Source organism: Protomyctophum parallelum (genome assembly GCF_964188405.1).
Source record: "Protomyctophum parallelum genome assembly, chromosome: 14".
Classification (NCBI taxonomy): Eukaryota; Metazoa; Chordata; class Actinopteri; order Myctophiformes; family Myctophidae; genus Protomyctophum; species Protomyctophum parallelum.
Genome location: NC_139709.1, coordinates 16,630,609 through 16,644,325, shown reverse-complemented (window position 1 = coordinate 16,644,325; position 13,717 = coordinate 16,630,609). Strand labels below are relative to the sequence as shown.

General features: G+C 43.7%; 1 protein-coding gene across 10 annotated transcripts in view; it reads left to right on the top strand.

Moving 5' to 3' along the window:
- Positions 1-13,717, top strand: part of LOC310870755 (receptor-type tyrosine-protein phosphatase mu) — a 255,299-nt gene that overhangs the window by 202,290 nt on the left and 39,292 nt on the right. For all 10 annotated transcript variants that reach the window (XM_083782041.1, XM_083782049.1, XM_083782048.1 and 7 more), the window contains 2 exons: positions 6,773-6,860; positions 8,502-8,578. In XM_083782041.1, coding sequence (XP_083638167.1) covers positions 6,773-6,860; positions 8,502-8,578 — 165 coding nt within the window. The remainder of the gene's footprint in view (positions 1-6,772; positions 6,861-8,501; positions 8,579-13,717) is intronic.

Here is a 13,717-nt window from a genome sequence, read left to right as displayed (position 1 = left end):
GTGTGTGTGTGTGTGTGTGTGTGTGTGTGTGTGTGTGCGGGCGGGCGGGCGTGCGTGCGTGCGTGCGTGCGTGCGTGCGTGCGTGCGTGCGTGCGTGCGTGCGTGCGTGCTCGCCATATTTATCAGTAATTAACTCTCTATTTCCACTTCATGACCGATGAGAGGGAGGTTAAATAACGTAGCCTAAGGCAGCAGCCTCTCGTGGCTGCCTGTGGCGGCAGAGCGCGTGCAGGGGGTTCCTACCTTGGTCTGCCCTCAGGGCCTCATTTATTATGGAGAATGGTGTTTTGGGCCCGCGTGGCAGCAGCCGCTGCACACATGCAGTGCAGTCGGTCAAAAACACAGCGACGACAGAACGTGAGCAATTGGCCCCCACACTGATCTTCTCTGTCTCTCTGTCTCTCTCTCTCTCTCTCTCTCTCTCTGTCAGCCCATCTCTCTCTCTCTCTCTCTCTCTCTCTCTCTCTGTGTTTCTCATCTACATGCTGTCACCTAGCGGTCCACACAGCCCCTCCCACTCCACCTGTGAGACCCTCATTATGTTAGTGGAGCTCATTCTCTCTTGACTAGAGCGATTCATTTGTATGTTTGTGTTCCGATGATGTCTTCTCTATTTTATTTTACTGCTACAACTGCTAAAAACAGTTAAGGACATTTGTGTTTGTCTCCTTTGTTATTACTACTCGTCCCTTTCGGTCTGGGAAGCCTGTCCATTTCTCTTCACAATGATGTCCCATGTGCAATCATCCATGAGGTGCAGCACAACTGATTGTGTGGGTGGTTCCCAAGTGAAATGTGTCAAAATTTACATTATCTGTCTGTGCTCTCAGCAGAACAACCAACTCTCTGCCAGTATAAAGGAATAAACAGGACATACTGGCAAGTTTATGCTTTATTCATTCAACAGTCAGTCAGTCAGTCAGTCAGTTGTGGGTGGAAGAACCACATGCAGCACATGTTGATGTGGTGTTCAGCTGTGCTGTTCATCCCAAAAATGCATGATCAGTTGATCAGTACATCATTGTAAAGGGAACTGGAAACGAAAGGGTTTCCAATTATATAAGATGCATCGCTACTACTTCAGTACCGTAATAACAGAGATATGAACCAACAAACACACATTTCTATAACTATTTCTGAGAGTTATTTGTTTGTACATCATTTATATATGTCTTAAAGGACCACTTCACCACTTTTCAACCTATCTTCATATAATACTGTAGGTCCTCACTAATAATCATGATACAATGGCACGATTATTTTCTACTCAGTCTGTGTCTCGTAGGAGGGTTGTGGGTAGTTTAGAAACCGTCTATCAGTGACATCATCATTAGGCAGATTATTTTTTAAACATGATTTTTTTACAAAAATGTTTAGATTTTCATTATCGTGAGAACGATGGCTTCCATTTTCGCATTGCAACTTTTCAGGACTAGAAAGCCTGCAGTTTTTATTGGCTTGTATTCCCCATCGATGATGTCACTGGAAGACGGTTTCTGAACTGCCCACAGCCCTCCTATGAGACACAGACCGAGTAGAAAAAAATTGCGCAATTTTTTCAAGATTATTAGTGAGGACCTATTATATGAAGATAGGTTGAAAAGTGGTGAAGTGGTCCTTTAAGGTTAATGCCCTTTTTAACCATACCTCCCCCTTTTTACTTGATGAGATTGGACCGTAATGCACCTGGAAGCCTGTTGACTTATCCTGTACTTATATCTCTCCCTGACCCATGAAGCCTGAAGCCTGTTGACTTATCCTGTACTTATATCTCTCCCTGACCCATGAAGCCTGAAGCCTGTTGACTTATCCTGTACTTATATCTCTCCCTGACCCATGAAGCCTGAAGCCTGTTGACTTATCCTGTACTTATATCTCTCCCTGACCCATGAAGCCTGAAGCCTGTTGACTTATCCTGTACTTATATCTCTCCCTGACCCATGAAGCCTGAAGCCTGTTGACTTATCCTGTACTTATATCTCTCCCTGACCCATGAAGCCTGAAGCCTGTTGACTTATCCTGTACTTATATCTCTCCCTGACCCATGCTTCTTGTTAATCTGTACATTAACTTTGGATCAGATAAACGAGGTAAGACAATCAACTTTTGGTTCATTTTGTGAGTTTTATTTATTTTTCCTTTAGTAGTCATCATGTAGATAATGTCACCACAAAACAAGATAGAAATCCAGACAGCTTGTTGGCATTGCTTGCTGGCATTAATTTTAAACAAATTAATCAGTGTAATTTCTTCTTTTAAAATTTATTTTAAAACATCTCACTTTAGTTGATCCATTGTGAAAAGGGCATTCACCAACAGAAGCTGTGTAACGTTAGCAAAACCATGTGACACAGTGCACAGATGTTCGTGGCTGAACCACTGACACTTTGTCAGTAGTTTTTTAGCCGCGCACGTAAAGAGTGCACGTGCGCACGCACATGGAGTGGACGGATTGATTGATATACCAAAACAACCCTTGCTTAGCACCTCGCTAAAAGCGCGTGCGCAGCGCAATACGAATGACCGACCTGGCTGGATATATTAGTCAGTGCCTAGCTCAGGTCCATAACTCTAAATGCAACACTTCTGAACTGAAGCAGTCAAAGCCAAGGAGAATGTTACATTACTAATTCAACATCGAGTAGCCTCTGCACTAAATGTCAAACTCACATGATAGAACAGCAAGATAAAAACGGATAGTCTGTCTGTCCATCCATTCATAAAATGAATTGACTATCTATCTATCTATCTATCTATCTATCTATCTATCTATCTATCTATCTATCTATCTATCTATCTATCTATCTATCTATCTATCTATCTATCTATCTGCATACCAAACTAATAGTCTATCATTATAAAAACAAATTGATTATATAGATTATATAAAAAATATGATATCCAGATGAATATCAATATTGTGATCATTTCTGAAAAGATATTGTGATATAATATTTTGTCATATTGCCTGCCCCTACCTCACCTCATATCACTTTATTAAAGAAAAATCACACCTGTGTGAAGTGAGGGGCACTCTTATCATCATACATCATGATTTAATTTACGTCATATTTAGCGGAATTTTGACCTAATTTCGTTATCGCTTGGACACCCAGCAACATATCCATATCCACTATTCCACTTTTGTGCCCAACCCAACTTCCCAAGACCATCTGTAAACAATTCCCCACACTGAACATAATTTGCTGTTCATATATTCAGAACGGGTAAGGACTAGTAAATATAAAAAACAAACAAATCTTGTTCATCATGAACATTAGTGAGGACCAATTATATGAAGATAGGTTGAAAAGTGGTGAAGTGGTCCTTTAAATGAACACTGGAGTCTCTCTTGCTTACATAATTTATGCTTCATAAAATCTTTCTAAAGCTGTGACTAACATGAGTAAGTATCTGCATGCATCTGCACGTCGCAGCACAGTGATGCTGAATTTATACTCGGTGGCACGATGACGTCGCGCGCCAAACACGGCCGATCTACAAAGCTCACAACCAGGGGTCATCACCACGCTGGCTTGCCTTGTGGTGGACATTTTTGTCAACATATATATATTCGTTGCCACGGACATACAAAATGTGGACGATAATGTTATCAGAAACACAAAGAGACTGAATGACCATCTCAGAGTTAAGACGGTCCGTGCAAATAAAAAAATTGAGTTCCACTAGTACGACTGTAGATGGACTCCTATAATATGCCACAGTGTCGTAGTAAATAAGTGTCGTACACATTCTGACGAAAACCTGGAGACTTGACGATCAGAATATGATCAAAATAAGAACATTATAATGATGTGTAGAAAAGAAAATACAAAAGTTTGCCACAGACAAGACCATGTCTGTGTACGGACATATCGATGACCCCTGCTCACAATGCGTCTAACTGTGAGCTCGTAGACTAGCTGTTTCCAGGCACACAACGCTGGCGTGCAGTCGCATATAAATGGGGAGAGAGCAAAGTCAACAAGCTTCTCGGTGACAGTGTTGTCTCCGTCAAAGGCTTTGTGTCGTTGTGTTTAACGTTAGTTTTCCAAATGCATCTGTTATTATTATGATGATGAATGAAATGTGATGTACATTCATGTGAGAAGAATTCAGAATGAACGCACACCCGTATACAGCTGAGCTCATCGGAAAACACAAATGATTTCTAGTCAGTTTGAATGAGTCTCCTCTGCTCTCACGGTGAGCAGTTCGGAAATATATGAGTTTCCATTCTTTATTAAAAAAATAAATGTGCCTGCATGCGTGCGTGCGTGTGTGCTTGTGTGTGTGCTCTTTTGTTGCTCGACATAGAGTAGCTTTCACAAAGTGAGTGGATGGGAAAGGAAATATGACTTTTCTCAGTTCACTGATTACTCACAAACAAAGAGGCATAATGGCACAATGGGGAACACACAGGTGTGGGTGGATCATGGCGGATAGCCTGCGATTACGGAGCCATGCCGTGGCTGCCTGGCTCAGATACTGAAATGAAAGATGGGGTTAAGTGATCAACAGAAGCTTAACTCCAATCCCGCTACTTGGGCATAATTTAAGATTTTTATTATTTCTGCTCCCAAAATCTAGCCTATATCCATTGATGAAAGGAGTCTGTGTTCTCAGTGGGATGTATTAGTGTCTGAGCAACCAAAATACTTACTTTTTACCACTATCTTATGTGCTTACAGTATAATACCAATTCTAATCTCATGCTATACTGTAAATCATCTCTTAATAATTGGTGTGATTTCTCATCTCTGGAGCAAAACTCCTCGGAAGCAGCAGTTTTTCAATCTTCTTCCATGTAATCGCCCCGCCCCCATGTCTCTCTAGAGCGTTGACTACTTTATCTTCATCATATCTCGGCCCATTCTGCGTCAGGATCCTAACGGCGCTGAGGAATGAGACGGTGGCGTCTCAGACAGGCAGGGTCATTCCCTTTAAGAAAGAACCATTATGAAGTTGCCAGGTAACGCCTTTTTGTCTAGCTGATGATTTGTCTTCAGGCTCTTGATGGTGGGCCTGCATCCCTCAGAGTGACAGCTGGAATGACATTGACCAGCGCCTCTCCTCAAGACAAACTGCGTCGGTGGGGGCGGGAGGCAGGGACAAGCCCGTATAATCCATCTAGGAGACACTTTTCCATCTTGACTAAATGGATGGGGGACATATTTTTAGCATATTCAAGCTGTTTCTTGGTGAAATGCGCTAATCCTCAGCACGACTTATACACAGAAGTATATAATGTCCTTTTGCGATATCTGAAGGGAGCCTCCATTTCCGAGACAAACGGCCTGCCGCCTGCCTGCCTGCCCTGCCTGCCTGCACGACAATACTGAGACAAATGAAAGTCTCATTGATACTTGATCAACTTTCTTTGTATCCATAGCGATTGGGTGGCACAGGGGTAAAGTACCTGTCCACCGGTTCGGGTCGTCTCGGGGTTCGAATCCATCATAGTGCATCCGGCTTAACGTCTATATATAAAAACCTAAGGTGTTGAACGGGTGGAGTAGGACGGAGGCTCTATTTCGTTCCCGGTTAGGGTTCCTTCATTCATTTGGGGATTTTCAGCCCCTGGCACCAAAATAATGCTGCCATTGACTCCAAACTAACCCTGGAGGTCATTTTATGCACGTAAGCGATTAAGCATGCACATTTGTCCACACATGTAATATATTAAGCCTATAGGGGTTTTGTAAAAAAAAAAAAAAACATTTTTACATTGTATTTCACTCATTCAAAAACATTTAATTTAATTGCCGTCAGTGTCCAATTATGGGGTCGCGACCCCAACTTTGGGAACACAGAAATGGGTGGGGAGGATTCATGGACAAAACAACTAAATTGGGAGCAAAACAGAGCAATAATATTTGACTACTGTAAATAATAAAATAAAACCACACGTAAAGGTCCATTCTCGGCTGCGTAGGCCCTATATATAATACTGTGCACTACCTAATGTAGTCAACGTTACCGCCTCAAATCTATATTTGAAGAGTAGGTCACGGTCCTATATTTGAATGATTTTTAATGTGCCTTAGCTTATTCCACCGCCCTCAAGCCCCCCCCCCCCCACACACACACAATTAAAACCCACAGCATATCATCCCACCCCCCACCCCGCCGTGCTGAACATCAATACAGAGTGGTGGCAGAGATGTATTTTCATAATTTGCCTTAATTGTGCCTGGTGTGTCATCTGAATGGAAATCTCCGCAGCGAGAGTGTAATAAATATTTCATGAGGGTAATCTGAGAGTAGTTATGTAGTTATGATTTATTTCATTTTATTTTCTTGTACAGAAACAGGGAGAGAGAGAGAGAGAGAGACTGCGAATGACATGCAGCAAAGGTCATCGGGACTCAAGCCCGTTGCCAGACATGCACCTACGTATGTGGTATATGCGCCTGGACCGCTAGGTCAGCAGGTGCCCCATTGATCGGCTATTTTTGAGGGGCACTAGCCTCCAATGCCTGGCTTTTGAAATGATGTCATATGGCAGCCAAGTCTATGGACTTTGTTCACAGCAGTCATGTGGCCAAGATAAATACATCTTGTGACATCTTTTGTTGTTTTACACAATAACACACTGTTTAAAGGAGTGAGACGCCCCTCACTTCACACAAGTGTGATTTTTGTTGCACGACAGATAAATAAAATAGGGTTGATATGACACTACAACTCATGTCTGCTCCTCTCTCTCTCTCTCTCTCTCTTTCTTCCTCTCTCTCTCTCTCTCTCTCTCTCTCTCTCTCTCTCTCTCCAGAGCTTCTTCGAGGGCCAGTCGGCTCCGTGGGACTCGGCCAAGAAGGACGAGAACCGCATGAAGAACCGCTACGGCAACATCATCGCATGTGTGTACAGACAGCAGAAGCACCTCATGAATCTCTCCCTCCATGTCTCTCCCATTCCATCAGCTGATTTATTGGCCGAGTGCTCGACGCTCTCCATCGCTATAAGCTTCTCAAACAGAGTTTTATCATCAAGCCGACGAAGAGATTGACTTTGACCTTTTTTTCGCCACTTCTTCTTTCTCATTGCCTGTGTCTCCCCCCCTCCCCGCCCGGGCAATGAGAAATACAGTGCCCGCCGTATGTATACGTCACGTCCTAGCATCACAGCTGTGTTTATCAAAGTGCTAGATTTGATTTCGGTGTTAATTCGTATTATCTGAGCGAGCTCGTGCTGACGTGCCGCTCATGCTGATTAGAGTTTTGAACTTCATTTCAACCCGTCTCAGCCTCTCTCCCAGCCTTCATAGGAGGGGATGCTGGTAATGCCAATTCTCCTTCTTTTCAAGCATTTACTTCTCAGTAAAATATTCTCAGGGTGTTCAATTGACCCAGTGATCCTCAAATGGGGTCCATGTATCCTCTGGCTTCCTAGGAGGGGTTACAATTTACAATTTAGTAGGCATTTAAGCAAGGTAATCACATATATCAAATGCAAAGAGACAGTGTAGGGCCTTAGTAAACTAGGATCACACATAAACCAATAACCTAGCATCAGTCTAAACAACATACTATCAAAGCAATAATTTGTACATTGAAACTATAGGCCACCAGGTGTCAGGTGAACAATAAACCTATCTGTCTAAATAATCTAACATTGTGGTCAAGAGTCACTCCTTGTACACTCAGAGTTATGGGGCTTCTTGAAGGATTTAACCCTTATGGGTTTCAGAGGTTAAATGAACACTGCATTTTTCCCAGTGTTGGAGTGAAAAGATTAGGGTTCTTTATCAGTGCAGCGACTTTCATGGCCTCTTTATTGACAATGGGATTGGTCGCACGGCCTGTCGCGTTAAGTGTGACAAAACTAATGCATGGTTGGGCTATCTGAAAATAGGACTTGTTTTTCCCCTCTGGGTGACAAATGGAATGCAGGGGGAAGATAAATGGCTGTCAAGTGACAGCAGCGGCCCTACATGGTTCGCCATATAATGTTAGGCTGCGTTCCATATCCAGTCAAACAATCACCGCTCAACATGAGCCACATTCCATTTTTAAATACGGGGCCCGGATGTTGTGCTGCTGGGATGCCAATTCTGGACCTGTGTTCATGTCTCTCCTTCACACACCTCCTCCTTAATTATGTCTGTCCGTCTCTCTCTCTCTCTCTCTCTCTCTCTCTCTTTTTTTCTCTCTCTCTCTCTCTCTCTCTCTCTCTCTCACTTTGTCTCTCACTCAGAGAGAAACAGAGAGGGACAATGTGAGAGGATGAAGGACAGCAACCTTCCTCTTTCTCTCAAATTGTCCCTGTGTTTCTGTCCGTCCGTCCGACCGACCGTCCCTCCGACCGTCCGACCGACCGACCAACCAACCGACAGACCGACCGACTGACAGACAGAGGGACACAAACTGTCCCTCTGTTTCTCTGTCTCTCCATACTGTAACTCTCTCTTTTTGTAAACTCTCTCTTTCTCTCTCTCTCCCCGTGCCCTCGTTAATATGATTAATTCAATGCTGGTTTCTTCTTCTCTTGCTCTCTTCCAGATGATCACTCCCGTGTCAGGCTACAGGCCCTGGAGGGGGAGCAGAGCTCCGATTACATTAATGCAAATTACGTTGATGTAAGTACACACACCAGCCAGCCAGCACAATGCTAAAGGTCACCCAGCTCAGGAGGGACCGGGGCCACCCGTATCACCGTCGCAGGGGGCCTGGGGGGCCGAGCGCCCCCTCCCTCTCTCATGAAACACAGTCACACACATCTGCATACACATGTACACACACACACACACACACACACACACGCACGCACGCACGCAGGCACACAGGCAAAGTCAGGCATACGGCAGCAGATGAATCACACAAACACAGACGCTTGCACAAATAGAAAGAACCATACACGTACGCTAGGTCGGCTAGGAGTCAATTACATAAACACAAAAAAGACACACATGCATGCACACAAATACACACACACACACACACACACACACACAGACACTGAGGTATACGCAACATGAATCATACACACCGCTGACACACATACAATATGCTTGGCCTTATTTTCTTATTTTCTGCCTGTATCGCTGTTATGCCCTCACACGCACACACACGCACACACACACACACACACACACACACACACACACACACACACACACACATACATACACACACACACACACACACACATACATACACACACACACACACACACACATACATGTGCACGCGGTACGTGTACTGCATGGCTATGTTGATTGGACACGTGGATCGGGGGCTGACACACAGCGCTGGGGGATCCAGCAGCACACAGGGGAAAACACAGGTTATAGTTTTGGCCGACACACCAAACGAAGGGAACGAGAGCACGAACACACAGCGTGAGAACAGGGGGGGGGCATGTGGGGGAGTTTCACATGAAAGAAATAAGAGCGAGTGCCTGGCTGATGAACTATTACTGCAGAAAGGATGTGATGTAAAGGATTAATGGAGCAGTCAGCATTATGCAGGTAGTGTGCCATATAGCCGTATCCAAAATCACGCTGTTAAATCCTGTGTTCTGTCACTCTGAGAGTATACAAATATTAGAGGGTATGTGCATGCAGCAAAGTGAGCTTAACGTCGTTTTACGTCATTTAATCCAATCAGATTGGATGTATATGTACTAGTAAAAGTAGCGTACAAATGTGTTGGCATTAAAATATCAGCGTTTCCCATAGTCAGAACCTGATTGTGTGTGTGTGTGTGTGTGGGGGGGGGGGTTTGGGTGGTGGAAAATGTGGATTTTTGGCGGGGTTTTGTTCTCGTTGTTGTTCTGCGTCTTTCGCAGTTATAGATCATTTAATGGGTGACTACTTACCGCCACTGGTGGGGAGCTATCTTGCTCCTTAGTGCTCGGATCCGCCTACTGTATCTGGCACTCATCGTTTCCGCTTCCGTATAAATTTCACGCCTAGCGAGCTAAAAGCTAATGAAGCCATAACTAGCGGTCTACTGATAATGCAACGTCCCTGCTCTTCAAATGCTCCCACATTACATTGTGGAATTTATCCAAAGCCTAGCGAAGTCCATTGTACAGATATTGCAGGTAATCATTTCTGAACGACATTGCAAGTGAAAAGCTTGCAATGTCGGTAACAGCCGCGAGTCCTGATTTCGCCACAGCTTACAGGGCATCTTTGTTTACCTCACGTGAACGTGCAGATTGTGAGGGAAGCGAAAGGGTTGACATACACACACTAAGCTAGCTTAGCCACTGCTAAGGGCTGTAAAACACAAACAGCCGCGATATGTTACAAAAAACAACCACGATTAGTTGCCGATAAAAAACGACAATATAATTTGTTAGCAATTCATTTATTACTGTTGCCCGCCACACAATAAGGGGAAATACTGAAGTAAACCACTTAGTATAAGCACAATAAAGTACCAAAAGTAAAAGTACTCCTCATAGGAGGGCTGTGGGCAGTTCACAAACCCACCAGTGACATCATCGATGGGGAATCCATCCAAACTGCAGGCTTTCTAGTCCTGAAAAGTTGCAATGCGAAATTGGAAGCCATCGTTCTGACGATAATACAAATCTAAACATTTTTATCATTATTATTAGAGAGGACCTATTATATGAAGATAGGTTGAAAAGTAGTGAAGTGGTCCTTTAATTACAGTAATTGAGTACATGTACAACTCAACCTATTCTAGTCGCTGCATAGAATAAATACAAAGTAGCTCAAAGGAGAGTCGAACACTGATATAGAGTTTGTACCCAAGTCGCTAACATTTAATTTGCATTTATTCCGTCACAGTTGAACGTGTATATGCTGGTTTTCAGCATTGCTAGCATCCCATCCACACCTGCTATGCTTCTAAGGCATGTGGTTCTCAACCAGTTTGATATGCATGATTAGGCCACTGATCCCCAATTGATAAACGCTGTATCCATGGGATCCAATTAAAGATTTTCTTTTATTGGGTCTGATTATGTATGTCATTGATCCAGAATTCCTTTAGTGTAGGTGTAGAGAAAAAATCACACCCGTGTGAAGTGAGGGGCGCTAATATATTAAAGTCTAACTCATTTTAGGTGATGTAATGGTGATGTAAAACAAACAGTGACAAAACAAACATTAAATTCTCTTTATTGTTAATGGCATTTCATGTTTAGGGACAAGATGACGTACATTTTCCCGTCATTGTCAATGGCATTTTTAAAACAAACATTGAACTAAAAACAAACATTAAACCTGTATATAGGAGGGGCCCCTCAAAAATAGACATACTTGTAATGTTATCTAGTTGCATAATACTTAGTATCTGTAATAATGGTCCCTGGACCACACAATGAAACTCACTGCTCCCAATCATGTGGGGATCTGGGGGTCCTGACCCACAGGTTGAGAACCACCAAGCTAGGCAGCTGCTACCTGCTTCACTTACACACCCACACACACACCCACACACACACACACACACACACACACACACACACACACACACACAGTGCATCAGGACATTAAAGTCCAGGCATGAGACGTGCTTCCTGCTCAAAGCTACCACTTAGCTAAAGACGATACAGGATCTGGCCTGATCTGCCCCGGTTTGGCCTGCTAATAACAGTGTTAGTAGCAGGATGAGGCCATGCATGGTGGCACGTTGGCCTCTTTAAAGCCAACGTTTCACCCCTGCGTGTGTAATGGCCTGGCCAAATGTACCTGACTCCCCCTAAGTGATTCTAGAGAACTCTCTCTCCCTCTCCCCAAGAGAACAACACCCCTCCACAGTCCACACACACACACACACACACACACACACACACACACACACACACACACACACACACACACACACACACACACACACACACACACACACACACACACACACACACACACACCAGCATCATCATCATCATCATCTGTCCCTCCCGCCCCCTCTAATGTGGTAATTTGTAACGTCTTGTCACGCCTTCTCCTAAACGTAAAATTCATAATGCAAGGTGTGCCACTGCAAGTGCAGGGGATTTAAATTATTTACCTCTGCTACTATTCACTTTATGGCCCATTACGGCTGCGGAGGAGAGGTAGCGGTGTCGCCGAGGACAAGGCTCTCAACAATGGGGAGAGAGAGAGAGAGAGAGAGAGAGAGAGAGAGAGAGAGAGAGAGAGAGAGAGAGAGAGAGAGAGAGAGAGAGAGAGAGAGAGAGAGAGAGAGAGAGGCAGGCGAGGAGAGAGCTGGTGGGGGGCGTAGGAAGGAGGGGAGGGGGGGCACCATTATAAGATAAGAATATACGCATATTAAAAGACAGCTCTTGATTGAAAAGGATTTCCAAGCGTGCCCCGTCAGAGCCTCATCGGAAAAGTACTTAGCCCGGGAACGCAGGCAGATGGGAAATTATGTTTTTGCTCCTTGGGAAAAAGCCTTTTAAGCCGTCTAAAAGCTTCTCCCTGCCCAATAAACTCTTGTGTATAAAAATGTTCCCCCCAACAATGTTTGTTATTGTGCGCCATTATTCTACCGATTATTTTCAGTCATGTACGAACGAACCAAGACAGCAGGGTATCTCTCTCTGTCTCTCTCTCTCTCTCTCTCTCTCTCTCTCTCTCTCTCTCATGGGCTGTTAAGGCAATTCCTATGAGCTGTTGGAAAGCAAGACAGTGTGGTGTAAATGGCCTGGTGTCAGCAAAGATGTTTGTTTTGTGTGTGTGTGTACGTGTGTGTGTGTGTGTGTGTGTGTGTGTGTGTGTGTGTGTGTGTGTGTGTGTGTGTGTGTGTGTGTGTGTGTGTGTGTGTGTGTGTGTGTGTGTGTGTGTGCGTGCTCGTTCGTGGAGGCCATGGATGGCTGTTAGAGTTGTTTACTTCATACTGTCTGTCAGTGTAGTGGAAGTGAACAGTATACTAGGTTTGCATACAGTACACTATAACGGAGACTCTTTTTGCACTGGGATGCATAATTTTGTACTGATCATGAAGATGCAATATGTGACAAATATGACACGTTGCTCTTCGTCGAAGACTCTCCAAAGTGGATACTGTATAGTGTATCTGTATAGTGTATATGTACACTATATACTATACTGTATGTGACATACTGTTAGTGGTCAGCGGTTCTCATATGGTGTGCCACGTGGCAAGTCCAGGCGTGCCTTGGGATTGTGTGACAACCTCACATTACATTTTCTCATTTGTTTGCCTATAAGTTTGCCTACCTTGTAGTTGACCCTTGGTCATTGTAAATGTGCAACTATAATAAATACAGTTGTAGTTGTAGTTTGGATAATGACAGGGATTCTGTCGTCGCTGGAATTAACCTTAGGGAGTTGTAGAGTGGAATGAATTAACCTTACGTCAGTATAAAGGGAGTTGTAGAGTGGGATGAATTAACCTTACGTCAGTATGAAGGGAGTTGTAGAGTGGAATGAATTAACCTTACGTAAGTATGAAGGGAGTTGTAGAGTGGAATGAATTAACCTTAAAGGGTAAGACCACTTTTTTTGAGGTTTGGGTTGTGTAGTTACTTTGCCATGATGCAACTCCAAATGTGGACAAGAAATAAAAAAAGAACTGCTCCAGTGATTAGAAATTGATAATTCAAAATATGCTCCTCATTGACTTACATTGTAGCTAAAACAGCTCTCAAAGTCACTCTTTTAGTACGTAAACAAACACAAACAATGTTGATTCAGACAATATAGAGCATCACCAAAACTCATGTGGTTTTATTTTTTCATAAAAATGTTATCTTCCTGTTGATTTGTCCA